This window comes from Sinocyclocheilus grahami, unplaced genomic scaffold, assembly GCF_001515645.1.
Source record: "Sinocyclocheilus grahami isolate Dianchi unplaced genomic scaffold, SAMN03320097.WGS_v1.1 scaffold492.1, whole genome shotgun sequence".
Taxonomy (NCBI): Eukaryota; Metazoa; Chordata; class Actinopteri; order Cypriniformes; family Cyprinidae; genus Sinocyclocheilus; species Sinocyclocheilus grahami.
In genome coordinates this window covers 369,459-387,052 of record NW_015505671.1, presented here as the reverse complement: position 1 = coordinate 387,052, position 17,594 = coordinate 369,459, and the positions used below count along the sequence as shown (strand labels likewise).

General features: G+C 39.0%; 1 protein-coding gene across 1 annotated transcript in view; it reads right to left on the bottom strand.

The window, feature by feature from the left end:
* The window catches only part of LOC107554146 (receptor-type tyrosine-protein phosphatase kappa-like), a 170,263-nt gene that overhangs the window by 105,307 nt on the left and 47,362 nt on the right, over window positions 1-17,594 (bottom strand). Inside the window, exon 3 of the mRNA XM_016236573.1 lies at window positions 13,686-13,808. Within this exon, the coding sequence (XP_016092059.1) occupies window positions 13,686-13,808 (123 nt within the window). The remainder of the gene's footprint in view (window positions 1-13,685; window positions 13,809-17,594) is intronic.

Below are 17,594 nucleotides of genomic sequence, written 5' to 3'. Positions count from 1 at the left end.
GGCCGTCCACCAACGATGTCCAGTACCATCGCATGGCACCGCGAGTGAGAGCCTCTCAGCCGGTTGAGGACCAAGCGGCAGTGTGTCAGGGAACCGGACCGATAATTTATTTTTTTTCCCTCTCTCCCCTCTCTCGTATCTGTCTCTGCTCATCCTTCCGTCTCCTTTTCTCTTGCCTCGTCTGTCTGTCCTTACCCCCAGGTACGCTGTGGCTGCCGTGATTGGCTCCCCCGGAGGGGGGAGGGGGGGAGTAGAGTGCAATCTCGGGAGCACCCCCCGGCCTGTGAGGGGCGATGGGGGTATGTGACGAGTGGGGCGGGGCCAAGAGCCGTGGGAACGGAGCGAGGCCGGTGGAGTAATTGCTAATGCGCGACACCTGCACCACTCATTGGTCTCGAGTCCCACGGAGGAGCTCCGGAAGGATAAAAGGAGTGACAACAGTGTTGGACGAGAGAGGACCAGGCCTGGACTTTATTTTGTGTTTTGTGTGCGGCAGTCGTCCGCGAGGGGCTGCCGCTTTACTTTCGTTTTGTGTTTGTTTATTTTATTAAATTGTTTAAATGTCCGCCGGTTCCCGCCTCCTTCTTCCCGACCTACGAACGTCGTTACAACGTCGATATAAAGTGGTTGCATATTGTTAAAACTAGTCGTGATATCTTTGTAGGACTGTCGACTCTATATAAATCAGTGGCAAGAGAAAGCGAATGCCCGGCGAATATCGAACCTAAAACTAACAGCAATAGAAAAGCGATTATAAAGAAAATGCAGCACGTCGTGAACTTTTGACCTTATTTGCTTGCCTGTATATAGTTTGCATCATCAATAAAGTGTATTCTGAGATCTGAGGCCTTTTTTTATATCAATGTATTGGTTAATTGAGGCACGTTACATCGTTGGGGAATCCTAGAGTGTGACGTATGAGGGGAAGCACAGCGTCACACAAGCCATGATACAAAGTTAAGGAAACTAACCAACAGAAAGCAATATATGTCTTCCTCAGATGTAATGCTAGTTCTGTACTTCAGCGTTGGGTAAAACAGCATTATTATCTCCTTTTCAGTAGAGAAAGCTGCTTACATGTAGGCTACACGGAGAAACGAGTAACAGCGATGTTGAATTAAACATACACACAATAAGCTTTTCCGCATATTTATACTGGCCCTGATAATCATAACTTCTACTTAATGATTGCTCCATTTCTGCAGATCAGTTTTTGTGATTGAATGACTTGCTCTACCTGTTGCTTTGGTCTTCATCAACAGCCGCTTGCGCCACCTGCTGGTGAGTGACTGACAGCAGCTGGAGATCATGCATCGGTGCTCTACTGCTATTCCTGCAGCTCCCGGATGTGCAATGGCGAATTTTCTGCCGAATTTTAAAAGCGCATTTGTAAAGTGAAATAAAATGGATCGAAAATTGCCTGTCGAATATTATACATCGTATTTTTAAACAGATTGAATATTTCAGAAGTGAATTCTGGAAGGTGAATATGAATTATTGAATTTTGAATTATGATATAGTGTGTGTGAATTGTTTTGAATTGAGATATTCACAGCTTAAATAAACAATTTAGCCCCTAGAAATGCAAACCCTGAGAATACAAGGCATTAAAATGCAAACACTGTTAATACAATGCATAATTGTTTCAGTGCAATTCAACATGCTTTTTTGTTTCAAAGACATTTTGTCATTATTTTTCTTCCATATATTTACAGATGAGACTCATCCATGAGATCCACTAGGAGCTGCTGTCAGAACATCTGTTTCTCTCTCAACAGGTGAGTTCTGGGTGAAAGAAAGCCTCTTGCTTTTATAAGTATAGTTTAGATTAGACCATCAGGATGTGAGAGACGGCAAATCAATCGTAAATCGGCCAAGAGCTGCTGGCAACCCTACAATTTACAATTATCTATCTCCTGATTTCACTGCTAAAAAAGCTTACATACTCCACATAGTATTTTGAAAACCTCCAATACAAAAGAACGTGCTGATTGGTTGTACTAACACTTCCTTGATTGCATATGTGCATATTTCCATCACACTTGCATCGCTGTCAAAATATTGATTACTTATTTTAAAAATACACACACAAAAAAACTTCCTTTCAAAAGATGTGGCTATACCAACACTAAAAGGGATAGTTCACCTTAAAATGAAAATGTGCTTTTAATTTATCTCAGGTCATCCAGGATGTAGGTGACTAGTTTTCTTCAGTAGAACAGTAAAGACGATTTTTTTGTTGAAACCGTGGTTCCTGGTGATTCATAAAATGCAAGTCAGCAGCTACCGGCACTTAAGAGTCAAAAAAGCCCGGCCAAAAATAAAATTCTGCATACGCCACTGCTGCTGCGCTTTATTTTTTTTGTAATAGTGCACATGCTTATTATTTACCAAATATATACAACATGCGTATGGATTTCTTCATGAATATTTATGATTTTCTGTAAAGACAGACAGATGAAACTAGCACAGTTATGGAGAAAATGACTTGGCTGAGACAAACAATTATACAGCAAATATTAGCCCACAGAACGACACCATTGACCAATTGCAATCAAGTATTACACGTGTAATAAGCTAAATACAGCCTGTGTAAACAGGAAGTTAAACTATGAGCTCAGGCGTCTCAGATAAGTGAACTTGCAGCAGGATTACAGAGCAGTTCTCCCGGGGAAAGCGTGGCGCTCACAGCTAGACGTTAATGGCTGCAGGTGAGAACAGCGGCGTGGATGTCAGAAGGTGTGTGTGCCCCGCCGTTTCCTCTATAAACGCCCGTTGGGTAAACACTCATTTCTCACAAACTCTCCAGGCAAATCGAAAGGTCAAAGGTCGGTCGCGTGAACTAAACGGCGCATCCAGATGGCACAAGCGTTCAACCAAGAGTTACTGGCAGAAAATGAAACGGGTTCATGAGCGATTTTTGATTTATTTAAGTGCTTCCTTATGAACGTGCTGGAGAGTTTGGAGAAGGTTTGTGTGAACTGCTCATTAATCACTTCAGTGCAAAACGAAGAAGAAAACAACGAGAGCGACAGAGGAAAGACGACAGAAGGCTCGACATATTAGACGAGCGAGTTTGGTCAGTTCTCAAAGCCACAAGAACATGAGTTCACATCCACAAAGCTCAGATCTGAGGCTGGTTTAGTGAGTACAGAGCTGTGGTTTATGTTAGTATACTGGACAGAGAATTAAAAAAAGTCTAAGTCTAAACTAAGTTTAAGCCTTTCACCATCATGCAAACATCAAATATCAAACACTGTAGTAGTTTTTCCATTGTGTTTTTCAATGCAAAATTACATGAAAGATTAGCAATTTGTTCTACGTTACGGTAGGGGGGGGGGGGATTGTCCAGCTCTAACAGTGCACACTAAAACATTTCAATACTGTTTTTCACAATGCCGTATTGCATTCACTTCAACATATACATGCGGTGCTCATTTTGAAATTGGTCCAAAAAAAAAAAGAGAGAAATGTGTTTGACTTCAAATGAATGCTTGTTCATTACATCACTGAAATTACATGAATATTCAGATTTGTCTTGAATGAAGAGCTGTGATGTATGGATTGCCCATTGTTGCCACAGGTTTGCAAGTAATGGTGGATATTTGTCAGGATATTTCTGCAGGAGCAATACTGTCATTCCAGAGAGCGTTTGATTGGACAACAATCTGCTTACGCCCCTGAGTGCGAGATGATGTCATCAATACTGCTTTCACAGAAACGTGCATACAGTATCTGCTAAAAGTACACTAGCACACAGATGACCGCAAAGCTAGTAAACATGGACTAAAAGTCACAAAACCCCAATTTCATGGGGTCTTTGAAGAACGGTTCAGCTTGTGAGCTTGAAAAGACAGCAATTTACAGAGGAGCTGCACACACAGTGGAAAATAGGGCAGCGCTTTCAGAAAGTCCATTTACAATAACAAAAAAGCTAATGATTTCTCTCAAAACCGAATTCAATAAAGCACGGCAAAATAACAACAGAACGCACCCATTTCAGTTTGATCTGCTGCTCATTTCACATGTTAAGGGTGCATGTGCTGAAGTCGGGCGCACACTCATTCAGTGATGTTTATGTTAAATAGCTCTCACTGTACCAGTAAATCGTATGCGGTGTAAAGCCAAAGCTCAGGATTTATGTATGGTCCGAACCTCGAGCTGCAACTTGACTGCTCACACTATAAATGTGAAATAAACACGTGGGACCCGTGGAATTGTGTAGCCTCCATCACTTCTGTCCAAACCACGTTTCCCTTCAGTAAGACGTATCCCTTAAATCAGGCATAACTTCTTTAAATCAAGAGGTGGAGACTATTTAATCAAAGAAAGAAAAAGAGAGACTGAGAAACAAGAAAGTGAGTAACTAACAGTCATGACATCAACTATTGATGGTTTGATGTAAAACAGACCTCCGTGTCTCGTTCCAGAGGGTGTAGGAGTTCAGTGTGAGCACAAGGACATATCCTCAGTCAATGTGAAATGTGCAGCGCATTAGTGTGTTGTTCAGAGGTCTGATGCTCAAGTCACTCCTCACTGGAATCAGAGCATGACTGAGCAGAAAAAAACATGTACTTGTTACACACTTCTACAGAATGCAGCCTCGACCCATGCCAAAACCACACAGACACACCCAGAGCAATCAGAAACACACTTTTCTAGCAGTTGATTTTGATCCCTGGAGTCAGCTTAGAAGTCCACTAATGTTAGTCAAGGTTCTTGCACAATATTTAGCAGATGTGAACAAATGACCTTGTTTTTTTTGCTACAAATCCTTTAAGAGTCCTAAATATGTAAATGAATTCTGCTGTAATTGGCTAAATTTGTGTAGATGTAGTTCAAACTAGCTGCGAGACAAAACGTAAAGAGCAACTTATTTAAACACGCGTTTGCAGTGCTGACACTGATTATCAATGCAATCTCATGCGTTATTGAAAATCACATTTACAGCAGATTACTCTAATCATTAGACTAGTTGATTCCACTGAATGACCAAAGGCACAGCTTAAACGAGATCTGTTATCTCTCAACATTCAGAGAGGAAACAGACCTGTCAAACGCATCCCATCCGAGCTCTCTTTGATTGCTCATGAAATGTGAATAACTGAAATGGGCTGTTGGGTTTTTGGCAGTGATGTAAAATGCAGGCATTCACATTCAGATCCCTGCCGCTCTGGCCCCGAAGCTCATCTGCTGCTCAGAGAGGAAATGCTCAACCTTCAGTGGAGGAAAAACTGCACGGTGTCAGAAAAAAAAAAAAAAAACCTACAAATTAAATTCATTCATAATGAGTCATTCTGTGGCATTAAACGCAGTGTTAATGACCATTTACCATAATACCAGGGTTAGCGCTATTACAAAAAAATGTGGTAACCAGTCATCAAAACAACCAATTCTGGAAGCTTCTCATACTGACTGAAGGAGATCTTGCACTGATTTCACAGCAGTAAATGAACGAGCATTTTTGGCAGAAACTACATTTTTCGCAAATGTGAAGAATCGCAGAGAATTGAAATGCATAGTAGCCATTATCTAAATAAGGCTGATGAAGTAGATGAGAGGCGTCAGCGGCTATCCAAACACTATCTCAACATTGACGCTGTCACAACACCCTCAACAAGATGGCAGACAGAAGCCGCTCAAGATGGCGGTCACACTTCCCACAACCCTAACGCGACCACAAACTGCCTACGCCACCTCTGCAGCACTCAAACACATCAGTCCGAACTGCTCGGCTTCTTTAAAAGCGCTCTCATTTTACAGGCCGGTGTGGTGCCCTCTCCTTCATGGCAGTGACCCACATTAACAGGAACGGTCCCTTTTGTCAGGCAAATACTGGCCAGGAGATGTAGAGCGGAAAGCTCTGTCACTGCGCTCAAACGCTCGTCCTTCCCAACGATCTTCAAACGCTCACAGAAACTCAAGCCCTTCAAAAGCACTTAACCAGTCGTTCAGAGCCACCAGCAGTTCCCAAAATTTAAAATGAAAAGGTTTTCAAAATAACATATCTTGTCCAAAGCTAAATTATACAGTAAAACACTGAATAGCGTGTCGCCTTACATCAATTTGCTCAGAGTATCTAAAAAAACTATTAATTTGAGTTATCACTCAAAGTTCCTTCTAGCCGTGTGTCCTTAAAATTAAAAACTTATATAATTATGGATTGTATTTTGCTCAATTCTGCTGTTTATCACTTTTGTATAAATGAGGGACCTGTATTTAGTGAGAATTACTACTGTACAGTCAACATAACTGGGATCATCTTTTTCTTATTCTTTTTTTTTTTTAATAAATTGTATCCAATATAATTGAAAACCTACGGACTCCTTAACCCTTTAACTGTCACTCCAGTTTTTTTTAAAATAGACGTGAAAATCCAAACTTAAATTTGTATAATTCATGAATGAAAATATTTTGTAATATGATTTTGATGAACCATTTCCACGGTAATGCAATGTCTGATTTTAAAATGGTTTTCAAAGGATGAATTTTGAGATTTTAAGCTTTCAGTTGATATATAATTTATGATGACTTCTAAAGCGTGATAGGGAAAAAGGCAACGAAGAACTCCTGTTATGATGCAGATTTTTGAGGTCCATTCTAGTCATAAAATAATCTATTACTTTTCCTACATAATTTGTAACACAGTGGTAAAATATCAATTTAGGAGTCTTAGACCTTTCCAATATACAGTAGTCAACATTTGAAGTGGATCAAAACCTTTCACCAAAGCTGTCCTAAAACCTAAAACCAAAATGCGTTCTTGTCTTAGGACAACTTTGATGAACTTTTTTGATCCACTTCAAATGTTGACTACTGTAGTTTGTCATGATTAGATTAGGATTTGCATTATAGCACTCATCTGAATGCCTCTGATTGGCCATTGCGTTTATAAACTCAACGGAATCGTGTGAGATTGGTTATAACAATCAACACTGTAAAAACACAGAAAAAGAAATATGATGGAACAAATAAGCCTTAATATTAATTAGATAGCATTACTAGCCTGATAATAATAATAATCATCCACAGGCAACGTCTCTGACTATCATCGACACACACGATTGTCTACAGGCACAATGCTCCCATATACATCATATAACACACCCCCTCAAAATTAATTTCAATGTAGTTAGCTATTTTTTAACAAATGTTTGAAGTGTAGTCAACTACTTTTCCCAAGCGATCATCTGACTGCAGTGTAGAAGCAATCAATCAAAATAACTGTTTTAAAATAGTTTCCCATAAAGCTGCTAAAGATATGGCCTCCAAGCTCTGTGTAGGATGTGCAGAACATGACAGTAAAATAAAGCAGAGAGCAGGGTGGACGAGGGAGTGCTGTGTGAAACGGCACTTATACGGTCAGGTCAGGGTTGTGTGTGCACTGCAGTAACCTTCATTCCATTCAAAGCCAGTTGAACAATATCATCAGACCAAAGACTCCTCCAGCGCGGGCAGCGGCGACGACTTCATCAGGTTTTACAGATGGAGATTTAGGTGCGCATCAAACGGCATGACAACCTGAGTATATTAGGGGTGTAACGATTCACTGGTTTTCTCGATGCATCGATTACAAACCCTGACGATGCATATGCGTCGATCTTGAAACATGGATTTTTGAATCGTGAATCGCCGATTTCGGACAGTAATCGATTTAAAACGCTAAAAAACGAATTAAATGTGATTTCTATAGCGATTCAATGCTTTCAAAATATATACAGTACACATTAAATTACTACAAGAGAGCTTGAACAGTGTTCGTGCCTCGCATCTCTCCTTCACGCGCTCCACTATTTACCGCCTGCAGTGACTATCACAGGATTGCGCTCGCGCTCCGTTCGTCTCACTGACACATTTTTTGAGCAGCTAATGTGTGATCTCTCCTTAGTACTCGTGGCCAGTAGGGTTGTGCGATATTGAAGAGAAATGCGATATCTCATTAAATAATGCGATATTCGATATGCGATACGATAATGCTTAAAGTGCCACATGCTCAGATGAAACAGTTTTACAGAGTCAGTTCTGTGAACTTCTATAACTATCTTGTGTCATATATATATATGGTTGTTTGTATGTGTGTATGTATCAAGAGCTCCTGTAAAACCACAACAAATTCCTTGTGTTTGCGCACACTTAAGCGGTGAACAAAGCTCATTCTGATTCTGATTCTAATATAACTAGCATACATGTTTCACTTTTTGTAAGAAGAAAGCACCCCTACAACAACTTCTGAAAGTGAACGGTATGTGTTTTACTCGAGCATTACATAAAAATGTCATTTTAGCATGAGTTTAGGAACTGAGTAATAAAAAGGAAAAATACAACACTGCTTAGTATTTACTCTATGAATTCGATATGCACTGATTCTTATTTAAGCTACAAACGTTATTTAGGTAAGAGCAGCGAGTGATTATTTCTTTGTCTTTTGTTCATGGCCCCAAATATTGCAAGCCGTAGCGATATGCATATCGAGATATGTACATTTGCGATATTTCGATAATTTCTATATATTGCACAGCCCTAGTGGCCAGTAATGCTAAAGTGAAGTAGTTTTGCTTTTCTGTACTTTTTCAATGGCTCTCGGTCATACCGACGACATTACCTGCGCAGCTCGGACGGAGCAAAAATGTAAGTATCTAAAGCATACGCACAGTTCCACTGAATGATAAATATGTTTTAACAATGTCGTTGAACCGAATGTACGAAGAAAGCCGTTAAAATAACCATAGCATTAACAACAACCTTGAAATATGAGCGCAAGGTTTATCTGCTAATCAGATGCATGAAAGTAGCGTTCGTTGCTATAGCAAACAGACATCGTGCGTGTTTTCTTTTAGAATCATCATTCGCCGATGGAGAGGAAAAGTGAAATACTATAGCATTTTATTTTATGAAAATGAGATAAAGAAGTTTTAGCACTGAAAGAGAAGTGATCTCGCGCTGATAGAACTTAAAGAATGCAGAATCGAATTTAATTGTGAATCTAATCTAATTGAATCGTTCGGAATATGCAAAAATCGTTCTTGAATCCAATCAAAAACCTATGAATCGTGAATCGAATCGATTCGATGTCTACCCAAAGATTCACAGTCCTAGTGTATATGCATAAGCATCCCGTGGCCGATCCATGAGGCGGACCTGAGTGCCCTCAGCTGAGACGTCCCAATTTTACATCTGAGCTGTTTCATAAAGAGACAGATCTCCACATGAACACCACTCAACTACTTTTTTGATGTTTATGATAGCAGAGGGGCATGAGAACTTACACGTCCTCTGGTAGAATGACTAATAAAGAAGATGAGAAACTGTCCGCCACTTCTTTCAGCACATTTACTTTTTAAAATCAAAATCAATCAACTCAAATCTTTTCCAAATCCAGTGTTCAAGCAGATTTAATGCCACTGAACATCAGTAAGAAACTATCAGGAGGTGGATCACTTGAGCTTCAGTGCCTGCGCTCCCATTGACAGTCACCAGTAGATCAACTCCTCATTTACAACTTTGTGCATTTCCAACAGTCGCTGTCGGCTATGTCGCCTTAAATCACTAACCATCATTGAAAAGGAGCGACTTCCGGTTGCTTTTTTACTGCAAAATACTATCAGTGTGAACAACCCTTCAGGCAGAATGATACAAAAAACAAAAGTAGCATCTAATGTGTCTGTGCTAATCCACCGTAACTCAAAATGCATCCCTGTAGGTGCAGAGAATCCTCTCCAGGCCTTGTGCTCACTTACTGTTGCAATGAGTCACTCAGCCACACCGTCCAAATGACTCCCTCAAGCACTGAGACATCAACCCATGCAGCTAGCGTCACTTAATGCTTGCAATTATGGGAAAAACACATCATGCAAATATGTTTGCATCACGTTATAAAAATGTTCTGTTTGCAGAGAGTGCAGGAATGGACCATAATGAACCTCGTGCATATCAACTAATAATAAACCAATATAAACTAATGATCATTTTTAGTCCACATTCGTCTTCTTCTGTCCATCTCTTTGTCTTCCCCCTTTCCAAACTTCTCTGTTTTCCAGTCTATCTTTTTATCCACATTTCTGTCTCTTTCTGTCCATCTCCCTGTCTCTTTCCCTTTCCATTCTTCTCTCTTTTGCATCTCTTTGTATCCACATTTGTTTTTTTCCTGTCCATTTCAGTCTTTTTTCTGTCCATCTCTTTCTTTTCCCTTCCATCCTTCCCTTTTTTACACATCTATCGTTCTGTCCATATTTCTGGCTTTTCCTGTCCATTTTTGTCCACATTTCTCTTTTCCTGTCCATCTCTGTATTTTCTTTCCATCTTTTTTCCTGTTCTGTTGTCCATTTCTGTCTGCTCCTGCATATCTTTCCATCCACATTTCTTTCTTTCAGTCCACATTTTTGTCTCTTTCTGTCCATCTCCCTGTCTGTTTTCTTGTCCATCTCTGTCCAAAGTTGTTTTTTCCTGTCCATTTTTGTCCACATTTCTGTCTCTTTCTATCGATCCCTGTCTTTTCCCTTTTCATCTTTCTATCTTACCCTGTTTATCTTTCTATCCACATTTCTGTTGTTCCTGTCCATCATTGTATCTCATTCTTCTGTCCATTTTAGCCCACATTTCTCTTTTTCTGTCCATCTCTTTCTTTTCCCTTTCCATCCTTCTCTCTTTTCCTATCTTTCTGTCTCTTGCTGTCCATCTCTTTCTATTTTTCTTTTCCATCCTTCTCTTTTTCATGTCTATCATTCTGTCTATATTTCTGTCTTTTTCTATTCATTTTTTGTCCACATTTCTCTTTTCCTGTCCATCTCTGTATTTTCTCTTTCCATCTTTTTGTCTTGTTCTCTTGTCCATTTCTGTCTCCTCTCCTGTTTACCTTTCCGTCCACACTTCTATCTTTCCTGTCCACTTTTTGTCCAAATTTCTGTCTCTTTCTTAGGGTTGGGTATCGTTTGGGTTTTTTTCGATACCGGTGCCAAATCGATACTTTTGAAATGGTTCCGGTGCCTGAACCGATACTTATTACAAAATAAATAAATACAAATTCCCCCCAAAAATGATGGATTGGCCATTAGCACTATAAACACGTCTGTTTCATTCATACTGGACGCCAGAGGGCGCCCTCGCACAGAAAATCCACACATCCAGTCACAGAAGTAGCAGAACTCATGACCCTCCAGGAAATCCCTTATATGGACAAAGGCATGGCTATTATAGCTGTAACTGACTAAACAGAACATATAAACGTGTTGAATGATAAAACAAAGACAATAAACAATCGACTGCGACAATATAGTTTATCTGTGTTATTCAAGCCATCTCTGGTATTTTCATAATAATTAAGCATATTTATAATAGGGTGACCATATTTTAGTTTTCCAAAAAAAGGACAGTAGGGGGCGAGGTTCGTGGGCGGGGCTTCACCAAACAGTATACATAGCAAGGGTTTTTTTTGTTTGTTGTTTTTTTTGCTTATTTTGTTTTTATAATAAATAAAAAGTAGAAAGAATAGAAAAAGAACAGATAATGCTAGTGTTAGAAGGTCATTATTTATAATAAATAAAAAGAAAATAAGTGGAAAGAATAGAGAATGCTAGTGTTACAGGATTTTTTTTCTTTATAAATAAAACAAGTAGAATATAAATAGAATAGAGAGTGCAAATGTTAGAGGGTCAAGTTTTTAATAAAAAAAAACAAGCAGATAAAATTAGAAGTAGCATTAGAATAGAGAGAGCTAGAGTTAGAGGGTCAAATGAAGATGAAAGAATTACTGCATTCACGCGCTCCTCGGATGCTCTCGTTTCCCGAGCTGTGCTTTTAAGTCGGAATGTGGAAACAACATGGACACTCGCGTTACTACAAAGATGTGTTGGGTTTGTATTATTAGAGCTTTCCGACTTGAGTTCACGTGCATGTTCTCAGTCGGGAAATTATTTTTCGCATGCGGTGCCATTGATGATGCTTCTTACGTCCGTTTCGGAGAACCAGAGGACAAATATTTCAATCGATCGCTCAGGCATGGCACCGAAATCTGTGTTCGGATTCGGTTCTAGTACATACCGGTTACATTGTTGCAATATTGGTACCGGGTTTCGGTACCCAACCGTACTCTTTCTGTCCATCTCCCTGTCTCTTTTCCAGTCCATCTCTCTGTCCACAGTTTGTTTCCTGTCCATTTTTGTCCACATTCCTGTCTCTTCTATCCATCCCTGTCCTTTCTCTTTTCATCCTTCTCTTGTCCCATTTTTATCTTTCTATCCAAATTTCTGTTGTTCCAGTCCATCAGTCTCATTATTCAGTCCATTCCTCTGTCCACATTTGTGTCTTTTCCTGTCCATTTTATCTACATTCCTCTCTTTCTGTCATCTCTCTTTTTTCCCTCTTCCTTTCTATCTACATTCCTGTCATTCCAGTCCATCTTTTTATCTCATTCACCCGTACATTTTTGTCTTTTTTCTTTCTATCCTTCTCTCTTTCCCCTGTCTATTTTATCCACCTTTCTATCTATCTCTCTCCCCGTCCCTGCGTTTTTCTGCACAAAAAGCACTTCTGTTGATTGTCTGATATGAAAATGAAGACATGTAAATGCCCATTTTGTCAACTTTTCAGATTAGAGACGAGTCAGATGAGAGTCCTCTAAATGATGTTCTCAAGTGAATGTAGCAAGAGTCTGCATCCCACGAGGCCAGCTGTTCACACAGACACACCGGCAAACACAGTGAGAAATAAACCTTAATGAATGCATGCCTTCTAAATGCAGCGAAAATGACAAAATATCAAATCATCATTTTGTTCAATTAATTTGCTGAAATGTGTTAGTCAACTAAGCGCCTCGCGCAAGATGCAACAGCTATTATCATAAAAGCTGCAATGCTGTTCTCCTTCAGGTCCTCTTCTAGTGAAACCCTACCTGACTGAAAGCAAGGGCTGACGACCTTCTCTGTTCTCCTGCCTTGATTAATAACTTAATATCTTATTAATTAGGGAATTTAGCTGAGAGTGAAATGCTTTAATTTCCCTGAGCAGAATCTCCTGTCTGAAAACGAGTGATTAAGCGTAAGAGAGGTGAAAAGTGAAGGTCGCAACGCTCCGCTCTCCCCTCTTCTTTGAGCGATTTCCCTGAGCAGAATCTCCTGTCTGAAAACGAGTGATTAAGCGTAAGAGAGGTGAAAAGTGAAGGTCGCAACGCTCCACTCTCCCCTCTTGTTCACATCTTCTTTCAGCACATTTAAAAAGTTTAATTGTATCACGTATGACAGTCCTTTGACCAAAGCCTTTTTTCCCCCTTCGGCACTTCACACGTTTTGTCATGTAAATGGCAAAGTATTTTCAGATCCCATCCGAGGAGTGTTCAGAGAGCAGGAACAGCGGTTGAAGGAAGATTAATGTTCTGTTACCTGCCTATTTTCTCTCAACTTCTTCAGCTCTTCACTAATGGCTTTTACCCTGACACGATAAGATGCCGCTGCAAATTTGTTCAAATGTTAGCAGCCCATTAAAACATTCCTAAATCTGCCTTACTGTTTAAACAAGCCCAAGGGCAGATAAAACCATGCGTTCCCACTCTCACTTTGTGTTCGCTCAAATTGGAGACTTGCCCCACTTGCCTCAGACTCTCCAACCGTGAGGTTAGCGAGGACGTTATTGCGCGTAGTGGAATCTAAATCTAGTTTAGTTCAGCTATGAGCAGGCGTGTCTGATGGACTCACCCTGGGGAAGGTCAGAGGGCAGGTACGGAACTTCTTGAGCGCTGACGTGTGTCCAGTCGAAGTCGTCGTAAGGATCCTGCTGGTAGTCGCATTGTGCTGGGCCATCATCGAAGGTGCAGCCGCCTAGAACAGAGCATCATTATATACATGTTACAACTCAAACACAAATGCACAACTTTATTAGTACAGCACCTGACAGCTTTCGGTGAATGAGACACACACACAGCAAGATCCAAAAGTCTGTGACCACTAGTGAAAATGCAAATAGACTACTTTTTTTTTTGATACAGAGAAAGCCACAGTATTAAACCCACCCAAATACACGTTCTACGTGTTTTCTAGTACATCTTTCATTTGAACACATTGTTTTGTTACAAACTTATGTAATATATATATTTTTTTTTTCAAAGTGACATGTCAAATTAGGATTATGAATGCCAAATTTTCATTTTGTCTACAGACTTTAATTTATAAAGTATTTATATGACAATTTCTTTTTTTAATATCGCATAAATACTTTTGCACATGATCATGATATATGCATATGAAGGGTATATGAATATGATTCATGAATATGAAGTGTTATACATCAAAGTACCGTCATCACTGTACCATGTTCAGTTCTTTTTGTCAGGGTAAATACCTCTACTGATTTACCATATGTCAGAAGAACAGGGTACTTTCTGCACATGCCCAAATCTAGTGCTCTAGTTTCCTCATATCAAACGTCCTCTATTTGTGTTTCTCAAGTCGACAATCATGTTTTTACGACAACAACCCTTCTCTGACACAGCGACAGACTTTGTTACTCATTTACAGAGATTACTGATAGCTCAGTCTTATTGTGAAAACTGCAGACGAAACGGGGTGATAATGAGTACTAGCACATACAGTCAAAGACTCAAATCAGCTAACAGGAGCTTTATAAACCTCTTACAGTCACACAGACCTGCAGAAAGCATAAATCATCTGTGATTCATACCGTTATGAACACACAGAAACAGCCGGTTTGGTATGTTAGAGTTGTGGTGTGGCAGTAGTGTATTACACACTTACAACATAAAGGACAGTGCTCCCATCAAGAGTGTGTCACGTCCTGCTGCCATTCTCCCTGCCAATATCCACCTGTGTGTGTGTGTGTGTGTGTGTGTGTGTGTGTCAAAACTAGCTCCCCTATTCAGTTCATGAGCGTGAGTGTGAATTGTTCACACCCCACAGGATGTTGAATTGATGTTTGAATTGAAATGACAGGATGATGAATTTACTGAACTGCAATACAAAGAAATTTACACAACGGATGAATTGCATTAGTAAAACACAAGCTTTGAGACCATATATAAATAATTACATAATTTATTTTGACTAATTATGCCAATTTATTCTATGACATGTAAAATATATATTTTACACTGCATAAGCATTTTATTTTCTGGTGCTCTGCCATCATGATCCATCAAATAAAATATATTACAATTAAAACTTTAATGTAACTATATACCATTTAATACCAATTTAATATAAATGTAAATTTCTAAACACACACACACAGATATATATTGGTATACAGTATGTTGATATTTCATATACTGTAAAATTGATATTTTGATATTGATATTAAAATTGATATTTCAGATTTTTTTAGTATATGCATTTCATTGAGTGTTCATATATATGTGTGGGTTCAGATGGGAGCTGATGCAGTGATGCAGTGATGGCACAGAACAGACATGAGAGTAGGCAGCAGGACGATCTGTGTGTGTGTGTGTGTGTGTGTGTGTTTCAGTTTCTCATGCATGTCTTCTAGAGCAGTGTTTCCCAACCTTTTTTTAGTCGTGGCACCCTTTGGAAATTTTAACAAACTTGTGGCACCCTACAACATTAATTTTGTCACAATATTTGAATTTCTAACTTCGATATGATAATTTGAAAAGTATAGATATTCGGTACAATAGGGAATAACTGCAGAATATAATGTCATACAGATATTTTTAATATTCTTAAAAACAAATTGTCCATCAATGGTGTCAATCAGTAGGCTAATTTCTAATGAAGAGACCAATTTATATGACAGATTTTAATGTAGGCTTTTATACATATGTAAACATTATTTAATTACCATTATAACTAGCTATCTCACAAATTTTTGCTCACTCAGTGTTTTTTTTATTTTACAGCTGGGTAATGTTGGTGCAGTAGCACGAGATAGCTAGATTTCAAACTTTGAATTGAATAAAAAATGACAAGTAAGCAGTCAGTAATAAAATAAGAACAAATAAAGAAATTAATAATGATAGCACAAATAAAAAATAATGACAGGCCTTCGAATTAAATAAATTGCTTTTTAGTTTTTCAGGTAGGTCTAACAGTAGGGTTAAGATATTTAACTTTTTTTTTTTTACCAATTATCCAAATAATGTTTAGTCGTAGAAAGCTATTATTATCAGAACACGCGAGCATAACATAGCGGTTAGCAGATCAATGAACGAGAGGGCAGCGTTACCAGAGTTGCTCTATATATATTAATGCTGTAGTAATTAATCACACTTTTTTCTGAAATTAATTGCGATTAATCCCACCTAGCATTAAAGTTTTTAAATATACTTTTATATTGCAAAAATTTCACATTCAATATTCAAATTAGAAACAACATAAAGACCGTACATTTTTAATATTTGTTTTTATGACTAAGGGTGAGCATATACTTTTATATTGCAATAATTTCACATTCAATATTCAAATTAGAAACAACATAAAGACCGTATATTTTTAATATTTGTTTTTATGACTAAGGGTGAGGATTGGTGGAGTGATGCAGTAGAGTCTCAGTAAAGTATGACAAATTGTGTTGATCTGCTGCATCCTCCACAAACCAACAATGAGCTGCAAGACAAAGAACTGAGGCAAAAAATCTCAGCATTGTTATGGACTTAATGGGCACATTTGTGTCGTTATTTGATTTGTTTAGTATAATAAAGTCCACCAGTGAGGTAAAGGAGAGTAAAATACAATCCCACCCACCAACACTTCCATCTCCTCCAATCTCTAACGCTCAACTACAACCTTCAGACTGGCCATTCATCTGAACGATTAACTATCATCATCTTGAAAAACTGTTTGACAGGCCGTCATGACTGACTCAGAGCTTGTTAGTGACTCTAAAGCAGTGCATTCATTATGTGAGGTTTTCTCACCTGTGTAAAGGTCAGACGCTCCGTGTTTTACATCCACTGACCTTTACAACCTCTCATTGATTTCACAGAGAGAGCAGAAATCCAGACAGATGAAGGTGTTAATTAAACAGCTCTGCATAATGTTGGGAAAGAAATATCTGCACCTTCCCAAGAGGCCACACAAACTTATCTCCGCACTGAGGGCTGTGACGCGAGCCCAAAGTTACACATGGAAATGAGTCCTCATCGTTCAACAGATCTCTACACCAGACTGTGTCGCAACAAAAATTACAATAATCTCAACTTTGAGACACAAGCACATTTCGCAGCTTTTCTAGTTGCAGTATAATGCAATATGTAAGAGTAACAGACCTGAGCTGTGCGTTTTCATTGAATTTTAAGGGAATATCCTGTGCCAGTGTGGCGTAGACTTAGTTTTGAGCGAGTAAAACACGTTTCCTACATTTTGCACTTCAAACACATGCAAATGTAGGAAACGGCTGACAACGACTTCTGCAAACAGACCGTTGCAAGAGTGGATTGAGTGTGTAAATGAACCAAAGAAGAAGACACTGACTTTCAGAGGGCAGGAGAGACGTCTGCACACTTAATCTGACTGATTATAAAGGCAGACTAATAATACCGCTGTCATTTACTGCTAATCCACGGACTTAGTGCCATGTCATGCTAAAATCATTTGAGACACACAAAATTAAAAGACGTGTCACTTCTCATGCAT